We start from the raw sequence: 17,680 nt of genomic DNA, 5'->3' as shown, positions 1-17,680 counted from the left end.
CACCTCGAGAGAAAGCGGCAGAGAGATTCGGTTCGAAAGTATTCGTCAATTTATCGTACCTCATTTTTTTTTGTTTGGCCATGTGGGAAAATATTGTTCGGCATAAACGATTGTAAATTGACAGTACGCGTTAACAGACAAAACGAGAAACAGATGTTTCAAATAAAAGAGACACGATCGTATGCAGTGAACGTACACCATTGTTCTTAATCTTACATTAAATACGAATGATTTATGTACAAAGTGCGATGCGTATAAATACTTGATACTGTATCAATCGCTCCGGATATCTCGAGCGATTCACCTTAACACTTTGCCTTACGCTAGCTCCCTGATTGTTGCTACCAGGTTCATGCGGCAGGACTCGATGCGGTTATGGCTACCCAGTTTCGTCGTTGCGAAAAGGGGATCGCATCGAGTCTTGGTCGTCCGCGATGCCTCCGGGTAGCCGAATGCAGGATCGTTTCCGGTTCGCGTCGGCGACAATTTCTCAAAAAAATTGCCAGCTGTCTCGCGGGGGACTGTTGCAGAGAGATTCGAGGATCTTCGACGAGACACTCTTCTTCCCGTGGTCGTTTCGTCAAGCGCAACTCATCAGACCTGTTCGCGTGTTGTCGCAGACCTCTCTTATCGGACGACCTCTGGTCAACGGTTTCGTTTCGACGAGCGTGAAGTTATTCTTGTACATGCGGCGCAAAGTGCGAGGATTCGGTACGTAGACCTCGTACGGGCTGCGACCGTTCTCCACCACCCATATGCTACCGGACTCTCCGACCCTGAGTATCGACATCAGACCTTGGGCCACCACGTACGGCCTGCAACGGACAGTAAACAGTTAGGCGAAAGAGAACGGAGACAAAACTCTCTCGGTTCGACAAGAAGAGGCGCCTCACGTTTGTATCGACAACTGCTCCAGGTTCTTCACGAAGTCCGCCTTCATCACTCTAGACAGCAATTTGTTAGGACTGTCCACCGTCAACGCTGTCTCCGTCAACCCGGGGCACAGTGTTATCACTCGGATACCGGTCGTTTCGTATTGATAAGTGTTCTGAAACGGATCCATTTTTATTTGTGAATCGAGGCAGACTTGGATAGGTTGATGTAATTTTTATGGCAGAAAATATTCGAGCGAAGAAACCGAACGTTTATCGTTACAGCTAGAGTATGGATTTTTATAATACAAAATTTCCGAGTCAGTTGTAAGAAAGGACACAAAGACACATTTCTAAATTCTTGTAATGTTTTTACAGTTTTGTATTCTTCCTAGTCATTTTCTGTCGTGAGCGTATAATATCCACAGTCTAATGATAAGTTTTCTTATATTTGACGTGTGTTCATTAATGATAATGCCAATATAGTGATAAAAAATCGTTATATATAAAAAAATTATTAATATAAAAATGGATATGTTTGCTTCTGTAGCACTCATTTGAAGGGTTGAAAATATTTCTTTTAGTAATCCCTATCGTCAGCTTCATCGTTCGAAGTATCAAAAGGAGACCTAATTCTTTGGCGTGTCTTTTAAATTTTTCTACAATTTTCACGTAACAGTTAATTATTTTATTAATATCCTTGCGAAATATCCAGCAAGTAGTTTTTTCAAGAATTGTTTACGATTGAATATTTTCTGTCAAGGGTAGTACCTTAATAGTATGGAAGAATCACTATAAAACTCACTTCTTTCTTTCTGTTTTCTTTTATGATAGTTTAAAGAGATTAATGGATTTATCTTACAGTTAAGTTCGAAATTAACGATTCTGTGACGATTGCCATGTTTCACATAACATTGATAAGGGTTGTAGCTCGAGTAGATAATTGTGATCTATTTATACTTAGTGTATCATCGGCAGCTATCATCGAGGATGTTAAATTGTATAACATTATATGTAAATAATTGTCTTACCGCAAGGGACTGCGAGAGACCGATGATGGCGTGCTTCGTGGCGGTATAAACCGGAAGTTGTGCTGTGTTCTTGATGTCTATGTGCTGACTGACGTTCACCAAAGTTCCGCCATGACCGACTTTGTCTCTGTTCATGTATTTCACAGACAGCATCGCGGTGGAGATCATTCCTCCCTGAAACATGGATGGTAAACACGTGTCAGACGCAATAAATAATAAAAAGCGAAGAAAACCTCTCTTCTCTTACTCACAATATTCACTGCTATCTCCCGCTCCCATCTTCTCTCGTCCAAGATACCGGCATTGTTCACGACGATATCGATGTCGTTCATTAGTCTTACTGTTTCTTCAAAAGCCTCTGCAATTGTCAAATTTATTTGTTCACAGATTTGGCAAAAATAGACGCAAGCAAATAATTGAAAGAAAATAAAACTTAACATTGTAAGTATCTGAAGGATTCAACAATCAGAATTCATTAAACAATTGAAAATACTGAATATAAATGAATAACGATACAAGATCAGAAGAAAATGATTTGGAAAACCTGAGGCTCTGAGCATCCGAAGGATTTAATTATCAAAAGTCTTAACAAATTGCAAGAACAATGAAATAAAAGTTAATGGGAAACAAAAACGTTCAGATTCAGAAATGGAGCACATCGTAAAAGTGTCATCGTCACAGTTTGTTAGAGTCATCAAAATATTTATGTTTTCATTACACCAAGGCTCAGACTGCCGCGGTATCATTATCATTATCTGTTACGTGACTGCGTTGGTGTTTCAGGAATTCGTTAAGGCGTAATCAAATGTTATTAGTCTTATTACTCCTTGCGATAGATATCGCGATCTAAACGCGCTCATTATGTTCGTTACTTACCAGCCATTCGCGCGTAATTAGAGACATCGACGTGAATAAAATGAACTTTCTTCTCGCCGCAGGACTTTTCAACGCTCGTTTCAATCCTTTTCCCAGCCTCCGCGTCGATGTCGAATATCGTTATCCTCTGAAAACATTAAAAAATGAAATATTTCTTGGGATAAAAATTACATTGACGATGAAATGCTTCTTGTCGCTTACATTTGCACCGTGTTTCAAAAAATGATTGAGAAACGCGATTCCCAAGCCGGCAGCTCCGCCAGTGATTAGGACATTTTTACCGGAAACGATTCCGTTGATCGCCTCGATTTCTTTCGCCTTCTCGGACGCGGATGACCGCCTGCGTCTATGACTAACGTTGACTACGGTCTCTGAAAAATCCATGGGTGTTTAGTATATCCTTATGTATGTTCTGCAAACATACAGATTGCAAATAATCAGTAAGTTTAAAAGAGATTAACGAAAGGGTTTGCTATCGAAATCAATCAGCGCGTTCTCAAGTGTCATTGACAAAACGTAACTGCGATACTGGAGCTAAACGTACGAGCGTCATTCGCGATTGGAAAAAGAAAAAACGCAGCGAAACGATAAGATAGTTTACAAATAAGGTAAAACCGGTAATCTAGAAGACGAATCGAATCGTCACTGATCCGGCTCTCGAAGACTGGACGTTCTCGAGAGTTTCGGAGTAGCAAAGTATCAATTTTTCAATTTCATATTTCAGACTCCCGTAAAATGTCCTCGGAGCGAGACAGAAGTAGGAGAGTGTTTCTCGAGAAGCAGATTCATTTCATTCTTTCGCATCGAGTCTTTCCGCACCGTTTGATTCAAAGGCACGATGAAACGTACCCATTTCTACGAAGCGTTTCGCACAAAGCCAGGAACGGAAGCAAGGAGGAGAGCTTCTGTCGAGGAACGAGAACTCGCAGGAGGGCGGCCGTTTCCTGGTAAACTGAAGTGTGGCCAGTCTTCGTCGGTGGTATTTATACGCGAACGAAGCTGTCGCATCGCGATTAACGCGGGAAAGATGATACGGATGCGGCGCGTCTTGGATTTTTATCAAACGGGAGCCTCGTGGACGCTGAGCGAGGGCGATCGAGCACTGTGTTGTTCTTTTCCCCTCGATCGGCCTCGGCTAGACCCGTCTCGAACTCGATAACGTCTTAATTAACCCCTTCCGCTCGGACTAATTAATTCAGTCGCGTTTGCTGCGCGATTTCTGCGCTCGATACCGGCCGAGGACTTTGCGCGCGTTGCTCAACTCTGTGCCGAACAGGTGAAACTCGAGAGACTGTGTGTCTCATTCACTAATTTATTCAAACAATGTAATTTATTCAAACTCTGATAGTTACTTGTCGACTTTCAGGAACTGATGAACTCAGGAACGTTCTTTACTATTAGACTGCGGATCTTCATGCAAAATAAAAAGTAAGCAACAGAAGCCAAGTAAAAAGATCTTTATTTCTTTACTAATTTTAGTAAGTTGAATCCATTCTTGTCACAAGTGCATGAAATCCGCAGTATATTTATTATACAACAGGCTTCCGTATGGTGCGATCATAAAACTGGTTACAACCGCGGTTAATATTCTCAATTACTGTTCTACGTCGAAATGGAACTTGAAAATCTTCTAAAAAATAATCCCGTAACTTCTGAGAGTGTTTTGTTAGTTCATGTCTCAAAATTGCCATCGGTTCAGCTCTTTAAGAAATACTCATCGTCAGCTGCGAATGACAAACGTTCGGACTATGTCAAGTGGCCGCCGATAAGCAATGCGTTAATAGAAGATGTATTGCCATTGTTTTTACGAATACTGTGACTAGACCGCGGGTCTTTATGCAAAACAAAAATGACCTCTATCTGTCGCCAATAGACTGCCGACCTTTACGTAAAACAACAATACTCTGCACCGAAGAATAAATAGAAATTCACTTCCACCGTTAACAGTCTTGATAAAAATAACAGGGCAGCGATCTTTAATTTCTGTGTATCGTTTTGATTTATGTAACTGCATAAAATCCGGGGTCTCGTTGTAAGAAACAATAATGATTCTCATGATGATGAGGGCTCATTATCTTCGGGAAAATCTAAAAGATGGTTTTCCGTTTTAAATGATCGAGGTTGTGACCGAGGAATTGATCGATGGCGAAAACGATCGAGGCAGGTCAGCAAGATCGTTCCGCGAAATCGTACGATCCCAACATTCGATTAAATCATCGCGTCGAATGACGTCCGCTGGAAACGGTGGCACCGTTGCGTTTGACGGTGCAACGACCGTCCGATAAAAATGCAGTCGGTCGAATTGTCGCTCACGATTGCACTGCATACATACGTGTGTGTTTTCGGCGATTCGCGCGCGTAAACGCGTTAACGGGAAACGCGGATCAAGGGGATGTCCACTTTCCTTGACTCATCCGCTTTGAACTCTGTCGACGCGGAACTGCGCAAAGAAACTGTAACGCGTCACTGATCGAAGATAACGGGACTCGACTCTTTCCTAGTAATTTCTAACGATTTCTCTCGTCGATGATGCCGAGACAATTCCCGGAGAGCGTTCGTCGCAATACTGAAACGATAACTAAAAATTCTGGCTAGAAATCGGTTTCCTCGCCGAGGCTGAAGAAAAATTGCTTTGCACGATCTGGTTCTTCGAGATTAGGATTTTCATGTTGCTGATTGCGTAAGGACTATGTCGTTCCTATACAAATGGGACAGTTGCATCGTTTAACCCCTTGCACTCGGAGCTATTTCAACATTTCCATTGCATAAGATCTTTTTGATTTCATGCATGTGTAAATGCGCATTCGTAATGTACGAATTTTTCAGTGAAATTTGAAAGTGACCAGAGACACCTTATAGTATTTTACTTCAGTGTGCACAGTGTCTTAAGTTTTTGTACGTAAAGGGGTTAAATGTAAGCAAGAGATTGTTTTAAATTATCATATGACCATTTTTAGTGGCGCAACAATTCAATATATTTATTTCATTTCACACAATCGATTAGAAAATTCTTGGCTAAGAGTGCCCTCTATTTAGTCACGGTTACATATATTTGCAATGAATCACTTGCAGTCTCAGCTTTACAAATTCATAGTTAAATCAAATTATCCCCGGACAGAAATGCTCAAGTGGAATACATTTCTCAATTTGACAGGGGTTGTTTTGTTATTTGTGGTTTCCGTTGCAAGTTAGAAGCGCATTTCATGTTCAAATAGAAATAGTGCAGCGTCGAGCGAGCATTTCCTCGGCGACGTCAGTATCACTGCTGTTTTAACCTTTTTATCTAGATAGCAAGCCCCGGCCGCCATTTACCTCTTTGAATAAATAATCTGAGAAAAACATAAGTCACTGGGAGTCGTGTGGCACACGGGGACGATAAAGAGTCGACGTACGCGCAGCTCGTGCTCCGCGTCCGCTTATCGAGGAAAAAGTGCATTTAATGTCAGCCACGCCGTGCACTATAAATCAAAGGGAAACCACGCGTTTCAACGACTATATCGAACCGGTGCGAATCGGTTCGCGACGAACTTTACTCCTCGCGCGACCGGCGTTTGAAGTAGAGCCGAGGGAAACGCTGGTTTCGTTTTCATTGTTTTGTCTTGATTGGCACATTGTTGCAAACCGTATGAGTACAGATGATAAGCGCTCACAATCATTGTCCGCTTACACAGAACAACATCGCAAAAATCCACTTTCCATGAGTACTGTCAAAGATTTAAAAATTCAATAATACATGTTCTCCGACAAAATGGTTGTGCAGGTAAATTTGTGAAACGTGCAAGTTCTTGATAATTATACCGGACTTAAATTAGCGAGGGTTCATTGCGTTAGAGTTTGTAGAACACTATATCAGACATAGAAAGGGGGAGACAATTGGAGCAATTGTTTAAAGCGCCGCTCGCTGCACACTATCAGCAAGCCTTCCGTCTTCTTTGAGACAGCTATTTTAGTGAACGCCGGTGATTGTTTACAATTTACTTATACTTTCGTAAATAAGAGGATCGAAATTTGAAATTTCATATTAATTGCTACGATAATTGCTGGAAGATACTACTAATCCGTATCACCTTCCGAAGACACAATATTTGTCCTCTGGAATCGGAGAAACCGGGCAAGACGCGATTATAGTTACATCCCGCGAGACAAAACAATTGATAAACATGTCGCACAAACGGGAACCGGAAGGATCGAACGTCTATTGCGAGAGATAAAAGCCAGACTGACATTTCGCTCTTCCTCGAATAATTTTAAGAATTTCTGCTACATGTGCACAAAATCCGTAAAGTAATATTATTATTCTTGACCTGAATTGGTTAGAACATCGCGTAATGATTTATTATAATTATTCTACAATAATCCTCGAAGAGGATGGAAGAAAATGAATAGAAAGATGAGTGAAAAATGAGTAGTGAGCGATTTTCTACGCGTCTCTGAATGATAATATTTTTTTCTTTCGTTCACTCTCAATTCCCAACGACCTCTTCATAGATGCTAAACGGGATGTTACCGGGTTATCGTTCGTCCGAGCTGATTATGAAGTTTTGTGCACACAGCTTGTCGATTCGCGGGCGACCTATCGGTGCACGTATGTACGTATCGCTACGCCATAGCGCTAAAACCTAAAAAATTGAGAAACCTTTCAACTCTAACGCTGTTTTTTCATCGTTGTTTTAGCCACTCGCTAAAAGATACGAATTAAAGTTCAAGTTTTTTTGGCGTAATCGAACCTTCGGTGGTCCCCGATATCGTGGTGCTTGGGGTCCAACAGAAATTATGTGACCCCACGATGATTTCGCTTCGTGGTGTCTTCGTTTTCGATAAGAGGATGCTTTAGAAAAATGTTTGTTCTGTTGAATTTCGCTCGAAACAGTTCCCTCTGTTTTATACTATCTATAAAAAAAAAAACTACGAAAACTACGAAATAAAAAAATACGAAAAAACACTAGATAAATTTAAGAATATTGTATTATTTCAGAATTTTTAAGATTACTACGAAAAAACGCATTAAAATCTTCAGATAGGACAATTTTTATTTTGCATAAAGACGAGTCTATGCACCCTGCTAACGCCAGAATTACAGATACTTATTTAATTAAAGTGCAAATGACGTTGATTAATCTTTATTGTAGTTTTGGTTTATCCGTGTTTGGTACATTTTCAAGAATACACAAAACTCTACGGACTAATAAAGAAATTGACGAACTTATATAATGAAATGAACGTAGATAAAGCGTAGAGAAGTGGCTAAAGTATAAGGAGTTAAAGTGTCTATTATCATTTTCATCGACGTGCATTTTACATTACAATCGTAAATATCACGAATTTATAAAATCACAATGGATCACGAATTACAATACTAATACTTGTATTTACAAGAATGTTACAACGGAATCGTCTGTAATTTGTTTAATTTTCTTCTGCCGAGTATTCGTCCGGCTTCAGTGGCAAACTGTCGGACAATTGAATTTCGTAGACTGGTTTTCTATCCTCGCTGATCCAAATGCTTCCGTTTTGGGCACACCTGATCGCATAAATCAGTCCGTGGGCGACACTGTCCACTCTGACAATTAAATTTCACAGGTTAACAACGGTATTGGCAAATACTGTATATCAGGATTAACAAGTATAACACAAGCAAGAGAACAACAAGCCAAAAAAAGTACATAGACAGAATATTAGACTGCGCATTTAATGCGCTTATGAAAATAAAAAAAAATGAAAACAATTGTTAATTCTGGAGGAATGTGCGTCTACGTAATGTTAATAAGGAACTTACTTCTGAGACTGATACCTGTGTCCTTCCGGGAGGTCGTTTGAGGATTGCGTGAGTTCACGACACAGGACTATTATCCTTACTCCCGTCCTTTGGTAGTGATAAGGTTGCTATCAGAGAAATACGTATAATTTTTATTATCTATATTACTATATTTTTATTATCTATAATTTTATTATCTATTCAAAGATTATTTACATTTATTATCTATTTTACCTACTCAAAGAAGCGTTTATAAACCAATATGTAGACTTATCATTTACAGGTCCTTTCAAATATTAATTGTCTGTTGATCTTTTAGCTTATTTGGCTCGTGAGAAGTCGATGAAGGGAAATCGCTAATATAAAAATGGTACTGCACCAAAGAAGTTTGAAAATCGTCAAGAGCTCTTGACTGACTCGAACACATTGCAAATTGCAGAAAACTGAGCCGTGTTTAGAAGGAATAATTAAACTTACTGCGAAAGAACGACTGAAGCTGACCACCGCGTGCTTCGTTGCAGAATATACTGGAAGCTGTGATAACGAGTGCAGACCAGCCACAGACGAAATGTTCACGATAACGCCTCCTTTGCCGCCGGCGTCCTTTTGCATTTGTTGTATTCCCAGAAGCGTACCGCGTATCACAGATGTCTACGTGAATTGACCTCGTTTTAATAAATCGCAGTGACGTATCGTCGACGTACAATCTATTGAAAATGTTTTCCCATCACTATGCGAGCGTTGCATGTGCTCACGAATGCATGAAAATTTACCAAACTGCGTGTAACCTTCGCGTTTAAAAATTATCTTCTTCGCCTTGAAGCGTGGCATGCAAAATGTTCCTAAATTGATTGTCCACGTTTTGGTGTGTAATATTTGAATGCATTATTTTTATTTTATCGAAAGATATTGACGTTCAATCAGTTTATCAACAGATAGATAACAATCCTGTGTTGGAATATCAATCATCTTCGAGGTGCAAAAATAGAGTCTGCATTTCTTATCAAATGTCAACCCGAAGTACAAAACACAAAAAAACAATTAAAGATTTGGTTATCGTGTTATTATTGTCTATATCAGTGCTTCCCAACCTGTAGGTCGCAACCCCACTGGGTGTCGCGAAGTGTTTTCTAGGGGGTCGCCGTGGTTATTTTTAGTTGATGATTTTTAACACTTATTTCTTATAATATGATTTTTTAAATCAAATTAAATATGAATAATATTGCAATCAAATATTATTAAGTTCGGATTACATTCTGAAATACCTATTTTTAACGTGTTTTTTATAGCGTATTAAATTTACCTTATCTTTGGGGGGGGGGGGCATAGATTATTTGAATATTATAAAAGGGGGTCGCGACTCAAAAAAGGTTGGGAAACACTGGTCTATATTGTAATCACAACTTGCTTAACAACACGTTAGCTACCAGCCATTTGTTTCAATGTCTCCTCGTAAAATATGAAAAAGATACTGTCACAGAAAAGTAACGAATTCGTTCAACTTAAATGATGACATGCACAAAAATCATTTGCTGTTCTTTGTGTGTCACACAAAGTCGCGGCTGTCACTATGTTTAACGTAGAGCACATGCCAACGCTTGTACGGTAGCCCTCCTACAACACGGCATTTTATAACACGATTCATAAATTGCGGGAACCCTCCTACAACACGGCTACAATTAAGTTAAAGTTGCGTTAAATTAAAATAATATTTTTTGTTTTGTATTGTACATACATTTATATTTTTAATGAAAATTAAGTTGATTATGTAGAATTTAAAAAAATATTTGTTTTTAATGTTTTCGGACCGTAACCCCCCTTTTTGTGCTGGCTCTGGGTCTCATACAACACGGCATTTTCTAGGAACCTATCTACCGTGTAATAGGAAGGTTACCTGTATTACTGATAACCGCTGTATGTATAATATAATTCCCATGATAGCGAAGCGCCAGAGGAATTTTAACTCCCTTACCACGTTTACGTCGATGGCTTTCGAGAAGTCACTCTCATTAATCACGCCGGCATTGTTTATTAGAATCTCCAGTCCGCCGAGCGTTGTCACGGCTCTCTTGAACGCGTCTGTGATAGAAGCAAGTGATTTGTTAATGACGGTCCCTACAATATCGCACTTTCGAAGTGGGAAAAATTTCGTTTATAGAATTTTTGTTGCAATATCTCCAATTCCGTTTGAAGGACAAATTACGCTGATTTATTAATGGCTTTAGTAGCGATTAAACAGCTTTATCCATAATTACCATCGAATTCGGAGTTGTTTGTTACGTCGCAATGGAAGAAAACAGCTCGATTACGTCCGAATTCAGCATTCAGCGAATCCATTGCGTGCATCCCGGCCGATTCGCGAATATCGATCAACGCGACCGCCTGAAATCCCATTCCCGTGAATAATAACAAATTGATTATTAGACAAAACATAATTTGTTCCGCAGAATTATTAAATTCGATGTTACTCACGGCGACGCCATTTCGCAGCAATTCTCTGCTAATAGTCAGGCCTAGATCACTAGCAGCTCCTGTCACGATCGCTCTTTTCTCCTTGATCTGCATGTTTCCGGTTGCAATTTCCCTTTTTTACACCGAAATCTACGAAGTGGACAATTGTTTGCATTGATCCCTCAAACATCTCTCAGAAGACGTAAATTCGACGATTACGGAAAGAAAGATCAAAGTAATAAATCCATAAACTCAATTTAATAAGAAGATATTTCAACTTCGGATTTATCTAAATTTCGATGTAACTCGCACACATTTACAGCAAATACAAACTACGTCACTACTACTACTGGATAAAAATGGCGACACACGAAATGGTACTCTATTCTCATCGAGAGTTATTTCATCGTGAATTCCTCGAAATTTAACTTTATTCACCACACAATATTTACAGTACACCCTTACCTTTACAAAAATGACGTTCTCGTAATAATACGCAGTAAATTGTACTTGGTAGAATCTACTATCCTCGAGTTGCCTCTGAGGCCAGCTTCGAAGGACATCTGGTACCCAAAAGAATCGGCAAGGATCGAGATTCACAGATTAACAGATTCGGTTTAGGAATTTGAATTCTGGCGTGCTGTAGAGAGTAAAACTTCAGCGGAATTGTCAGCGAATTGCGCTGCCGTCTCGGCCGTCACTGATTGTTCCTCGTACCCGAGTCTGTTCTGTCAGTTGATGTAGAGGAACTGCTCGTTTTCGTATCACGATCTTCGACCTTTCGTTCGCCATGACATCCCGGATTCGCGGAGAACGGATCTCTATCTTCAACGATCTCCCATTTCAACACAACTCGCCCCTTGAACTCTACGAGCGGATTTGACGCTCTCGCTAAAAGATCTCGAGAACGATCCTCTACCGCCATCTTTTCGATTTCAGAGAATTAAAGTCCGTCGGAATTTAGTATCGGTAGTACGTTAAATTTCAGTTTCGATATTACCATTCATTATTGCTCCAGTGGAGGAGGAAAATACGCAGTTTTATTTTTTCATAAAATGGTACAAAAAATTGAAAGTGAATTATGATAATGTGAGGTTCACTCAGTTGTGAATTTAACTTTGCAACCTGACTGCACAGTACAAACTTTTAGGTACTATGAAATATAAAACTGTACTAGGTGTTCTGACTTAAAGACCGTAAGATGACAGAAAATTTTGTGGTCGTGAAAAAATTATTTATTAGAAAATTTTAATATACGTATTTCGAAGATTCATCAACATTTCACAATCACCGTTCCTTTGCCTTTTCTATAACGAAGATCTTTTTTTACAAATCAAGTTCTATCTTTTTGATTGGAGGGAATTCGACAGCGTATGGTGCTTCTCCTACATCGCTGACCCACACAGATCCATTCTTGCCCTTTTGAATGAGTGAAACCATTGTTTCCGCTACAATTTCGGGTCTGCGAATACGAACAAAAATTATAAGTAAACATTCGCGGCGTTATTTCACAAGTATTTTATGCGTTGACTGCTGAATCGTGTTCCTGTCTGTCAGACATGGAAGACGAAATTACTTGTCCAGATGAAAAAATGAATTTTGGAATAGAAAATTTCTATTCCATAGGAGACATTACATTGACTTTATGGAATATTGAAAACTTCTGTCAATAAATGTCAGAATAAAAATTTGTTTTACAGTCTGTTCAGAAAATACTAACGTGGCAGCCAACGGATTAAATTGATTAAAATGAAATTAACTCACCCCTGGGAAGGCGAGGAATCAATTTTCTCCTTGTACTTCTCTGCGTCGTTAAAGTCTAAAATAGTCGACGGGATGCTATCGAGCAAGTTGGTTTTCGTGAGACCAGGGCACATTATGAGAACACGAACACCGGTATGTTCGTACCATTCCTGAAACAATGAAATTTTCATGAAGATCGAAATGAATTCTGCTTCTATTGCCATTAGAAACATGCTCAGTCATTTGTTAGCAGCGATCAATGAATTTCAAAACTATGAACTGATAATGATCAGTGAACTAACGTTTGAATGTTTAAATTGAAATATTTGTCCTTCTTCGTGCAAATTTCAAACGATAATCTCGGAATAACAGTTCATGTTATATTTTATTTATGATCTTTTTATATTTCTGCACATATCTCACATAAACAGTTTTTTAAGTTTTATGTATAGTATATTACCTTTCCTTTGAAGTGAAACTATAACGTTAATGAAGGACGTTAGTGGATGTTTGTGCAAGGCATTTAATTTTTATCGAATCGGTAACGGGGGTTTTGTTAAATATTATGATTTTTAATTAATTTACCTGAAGACAACGACTGAATGCAAGCACTTGGTGCTTGCCGGCACAGTAAACTGGCGCCACGCTTTGGATGCGAAGGGCTACGGTAGACGCAACGTTTACGAGAGTACCACCCTTGCCACCTTTGTCTATGCGCATGTGTTCCAAGGCAAGGAAAGATCCTTGGATCACTCCACCCTGAAATCCAAATTGAATGATCATACGATTTCTTTCAATGGAAATTTTCATCGGAAACTGCCTTAATTGATAGCCAACCGACTACTACAAGTACGTCATATTTTGAAGTGATTTGTAAAAATTACAATGCAAAGATTGGTACTGTTAAGAAGTAAGGTCAGTCGAACTGTGTTCGATCATTTTCACATTTTTATTATTGCATTTTATGCAACATGTTAAATGCGGGTGTAATTCTAATTATATATCATATATAAATGTAGCATATACAGGGTGGGGCAATAACTATGTCCAGTTTGAATATTGCCGTTATTTGTAATAATATGAAAAAATGTTATATAGAAAACTTACACGGTAACCCTCTATACTGCTCCCTCCTTATTCCTTTTGCATTTTAATTTCTTCATAATAATTCTTTTAAAATTTAATTTTTATTTAAATATTCCACTAAAATTCAAATTAAAATTATTTTATTATAAAAATTTCTTTATATTCAATTTCTCCATAATAATTCTTTTAAAATCTAATTTTTATTTGAATATTTACCTAAAATTAAAATTAAAATTATTTTATCATAGGAATTTCTTTATATTCAATTTCTTCATAATAATTCTTTTGAAATTTAATTTTTATTTGAATATTCCACTAAAATTAAAATTAAAATTATTTTATAATAAAAATTCGTTTCCTCGGATACTTGCAGCATATGCTAGAATAAGTTCAGAAACGATAAGACATGCACGTGATGCAGGTATACGAAGATTGCAACTTTGCATTGACGCAAACAGTCATCAATTCGAGCATCTCCCGTAATGTAATAAAGTTTATTTTACTACCATATTTGACCTTGCATGACCTTCAATGATAACTCGCCGAATTCGTCTCAACACTGGCTATCATATCGTGATAAAAAAATATAGCATTCCATTTAAAAAAATAGAGTTGACCTTGAAATCTCCTCTATGCCTCCACCCACGCAGAAAATGTTTGTGTCACAATATGGCACCCTCTATACCGTGTAAGTTTTCTATATAATATTTTTTCATATTACTACAAATAACGGCAATATTCCAACTGGACATAGTTATCGCCCCACCCTGCATAATTACATTTCATGATTTTATTTCACTCACAATGTTCACGTCAATGGCCAACTTCCAGTTCTTGTCATTTAGTACGCCGGCGTTGTTGATAACAATGTCGATAACGCCCATGATCTTTGCAGCCTTCTCGAAAGTCTCTGTAAAAAAACAATTTTCTGATAACGTTCAAATGATTATGATTCCATTTTTGGATGGTTAATATTTTATTATATGTAAACGGGTAATCGTATGCGTGCTTCTTATCGCTGCTAAATTACTGTTCTAACGTAGACCACTGCGAATACCTACAGTTACGTATAACAGGTCTATCAGTTATGCTAATATATTAGGTTTCCATAATTTGTTTAATCCTTCTTATCTTATCTATGCAAACTGTTATTTTGGTTCTGCGCTATAATTATATGTAGACAGTCTTAATATCCGAGCTCTTTCATAAGATAAGAATTCGTACCTCAAAAAATTACATGCATATGAATTTAAAAAGTTGAAGGAGGTACCTTCAAATTGTTTAACATTTGTCACGTCACACGGGAAGAACAGTGCCTTTCCTTTTCCAAATTCTTTTTCCAAAGTAGCTACGGTTGTATTACCGGTAGATGTGGGCAGATCGAGGATGGAAACAATCTGAAAAAATGTAATTTACAATTGATTACAAATCCATGCTCATCATTTTTCCTTCTTGTCTCGAAAATTTCTGTTACGCGTTACTAAAGAAATCGATTGCACTCATTTACACAATTGTAATTTGTTTCATCTATCAGTAGTTTACTATTCGGTTAATTCTGAATGTATAATGTCCATTTATTAGTATCTGATATCATTTCTAATTTATAGCTCTGCACGCGAAAGAAAATTTCACTCCATTCATTGATTAAATAAATAATTTGGATTTCAATTTACTTTTCAGGATTGTCGATATAAAAGTGGTAAAATTGTGCAAAAATATTACCTTGGCCCCATTTTTCAACATGTACTGTGTGTACGTAAGGCCAAGACCTCTGGCTGCTCCGGTGATCAAAATGGTCTTGTTCTTAATCTGGTCCATGGTCTGAAATAAATTAAAAATGAAACGTTAAGATTATACGATACATTGTGCAGTGATCATATATTCTCCAGACTAAAAATGATCTGTAGAGAAAATGCGAATATAAGCATAAAACATTCACAACCATTGAAAAAAATGTATTATTCATGCTGCTGGCATAATAATATTTTTCATGCGAAGAGGAAAGAAATTGGTAACTGTATTTTTAAGTAGTAATATTTCTAGACCTCGAGTGATTCATCTACTTTTCACAAGAAAGATTCTTTGGTTCCCAAAATATTAAGTTAAATCCACTTATAATTCGAAACGAAAGTTATCCAATTTAAGGAGAATTACTTATATTTAATAAGAGGAGCTGAATTTTGAAAGATGTGCGGAATTCTTAATCGTTTCTTTCAATTTACATTTTTATTCTTTCCGAAAATCGCTCGCTCGTTCCCGAGGTGTTCCAAAATCAAAAATGAAATATTTTTGGAAAAGATTCTGATCAACAAATTAATTTAGACACAGAATAAAATAAAATGATAGTCACCGGTTAGTGGAGTTGTCCTGACGATCTTCAGAAAGTAGGTCCACACAGTACGGCGCAAGAATGAAAAATGAATGCTGTAATCCACAATTGCGAGAAATAAATGCGTCTCGACAGATTTGAAACAGACGATTTGCAAAGAAGTAGACTTGTGGTGTGTGATGTATGTGTGTACGATAATGACTTCCTTTTCTCGTTGAAAGTGACAACGACGAGATAAGGAAATCTCCAGAATTTTCCAGATCTTCCATTGAAAGTTACTATAACACTAGTTGTATAACACTAGTCAATTTTTTATAATCATTACTCATTTTCAGAACATCTTATTTTCTAAAATTTTTCGTAACTTTTATTGAAACACAGTGTTCGACAAAAGTACTCAAACGCCACGAGAGTTTACGACACAGGACTATTATCCTTACTCTTAACGAAGTTGCTAACGAAGGAATACATAAAATTTATTCAAACTTAGACTTATCATTTATAAATTCCTTCAAATTTTAACTAGTAATATAATGGATATCGAAAGTTTCCTTTCTGTTGCTTTTCTATTACAGAAAAAGTAAGATTGCACTTGTTTGTTCCCCTTTTAGCTGATTTAGTTGATGAAAAATGAATGAAACGACTACACTGTGCTATGGGTATAGCCGGGTGGGCATCAAAATCACTATTATAAAAATAGTACTATATCAAAAAGATTTCAAAATCGTCAAGATCTCGTGACTGATTCAAACACTCGCCATTCGGCATCGTTTACCAGATGTCCAGTCCGCTGAACTCTCTAACGGTTCTCTTGAAGAAGTCTGTTACAGAAACAAGTCATTTGTTATTTCATTTGAATTTCGGTGTCGTCTCGGTCGTCACCGATGACTCTTCATTCCGGAGTCTGTTGTGACAGTTTATATGGCGGAACTGCTCGTTTTCGTATCACGATCTTCGACCTCTCGTTCGCCATGACATTCCAGATGTGCGGGGAATGGATTTCTATCTTCAGCGATCTTCCGTTACAATACAACTCGCAACCTTGATCACTGCGAGCGGATTTGACGATCCATCGATAGCAGGCTTGTGCAACTATTTCCCCGCCGTCGCTTCACGTCCCCCACTAACAGTGTGTAGGTTCACCCACTACTGGCCACTTTATATTACCCGATCATGCTTTCATCTCTCTTAGAGGCAACCTCCTATAGGTTTCTAGCCCCCACCCACTTCACCCTACTCCATAGGGGAAGGGGGGGGGGGGGGAGTCAGGTCTGGGAAAAGAACTCGCGAGCCACCAGTTGCCCAAGTCTGCTCTATAGACATCTTTTTAATTTCAACGAATTAAAATCCGTCGGAATTTACTTAGTATCGGTAATACGTTAAATTTTACTTTCAATATTACTATTCATTATTGCTCAAGTGGAGGAGGAAAATACGCACTTTTATTTTTTTATCAAATGGTACAAAAAATTGAAAGTGAATTATGATAATGTGAGGTTCACTCAGTTGTGAATTTAACTTTGCGACCTGACTGCAC

The 17,680-nt window shown here is 38.1% G+C and overlaps 2 protein-coding genes across 3 annotated transcripts; both read right to left on the bottom strand.

Moving 5' to 3' along the window:
* Positions 1–182: 182 nt before the first annotated feature.
* Positions 183–16,244, bottom strand: LOC143362046 (uncharacterized). Its single transcript, XM_076801854.1, has 26 exons — positions 16,165–16,244; positions 15,537–15,635; positions 15,085–15,211; positions 14,618–14,724; positions 13,314–13,487; positions 12,750–12,898; positions 12,315–12,447; positions 11,703–11,910; positions 11,451–11,548; positions 7,507–7,665; positions 7,331–7,398; positions 7,258–7,270; positions 6,847–6,974; positions 6,578–6,581; positions 6,313–6,483; positions 6,092–6,108; positions 5,247–5,426; positions 4,683–4,787; positions 4,378–4,480; positions 3,629–3,914; positions 2,981–3,150; positions 2,780–2,906; positions 2,155–2,261; positions 1,904–2,077; positions 894–1,048; positions 183–815 (listed from the first exon to the last, which is right to left on the bottom strand). Exons 2-26 carry the CDS (start codon positions 15,630–15,632, stop codon positions 581–583), a joined length of 3,294 nt encoding a protein of 1,097 aa, XP_076657969.1. The 5' UTR covers positions 15,633–15,635; positions 16,165–16,244; the 3' UTR covers positions 183–580.
* Positions 7,884–11,875, bottom strand: LOC143365376 (15-hydroxyprostaglandin dehydrogenase [NAD(+)]-like). 2 transcript variants are annotated; one of them, XM_076805494.1, is made up of 7 exons: positions 11,451–11,875; positions 11,007–11,135; positions 10,790–10,916; positions 10,507–10,613; positions 9,012–9,185; positions 8,571–8,662; positions 7,884–8,339 (listed from the first exon to the last, which is right to left on the bottom strand). In XM_076805494.1, exons 2-7 carry the CDS (start codon positions 11,097–11,099, stop codon positions 8,186–8,188), a joined length of 747 nt encoding a protein of 248 aa, XP_076661609.1. In that variant the 5' UTR covers positions 11,100–11,135; positions 11,451–11,875; the 3' UTR covers positions 7,884–8,185. The 2 variants fall into 2 exon arrangements, with proteins under 2 accessions (XP_076661609.1, XP_076661608.1); XM_076805493.1 differs by having other exon boundaries at positions 8,556–8,662; positions 11,451–11,871.
* Positions 16,245–17,680: the final 1,436 nt, after the last annotated feature.

Source organism: Halictus rubicundus, chromosome 2 (genome assembly GCF_050948215.1).
Source record: "Halictus rubicundus isolate RS-2024b chromosome 2, iyHalRubi1_principal, whole genome shotgun sequence".
Taxonomy (NCBI): Eukaryota; Metazoa; Arthropoda; class Insecta; order Hymenoptera; family Halictidae; genus Halictus; species Halictus rubicundus.
Note: the sequence above shows the minus strand (reverse complement) of the source record. Positions and strands in the feature narration are given on the sequence as shown.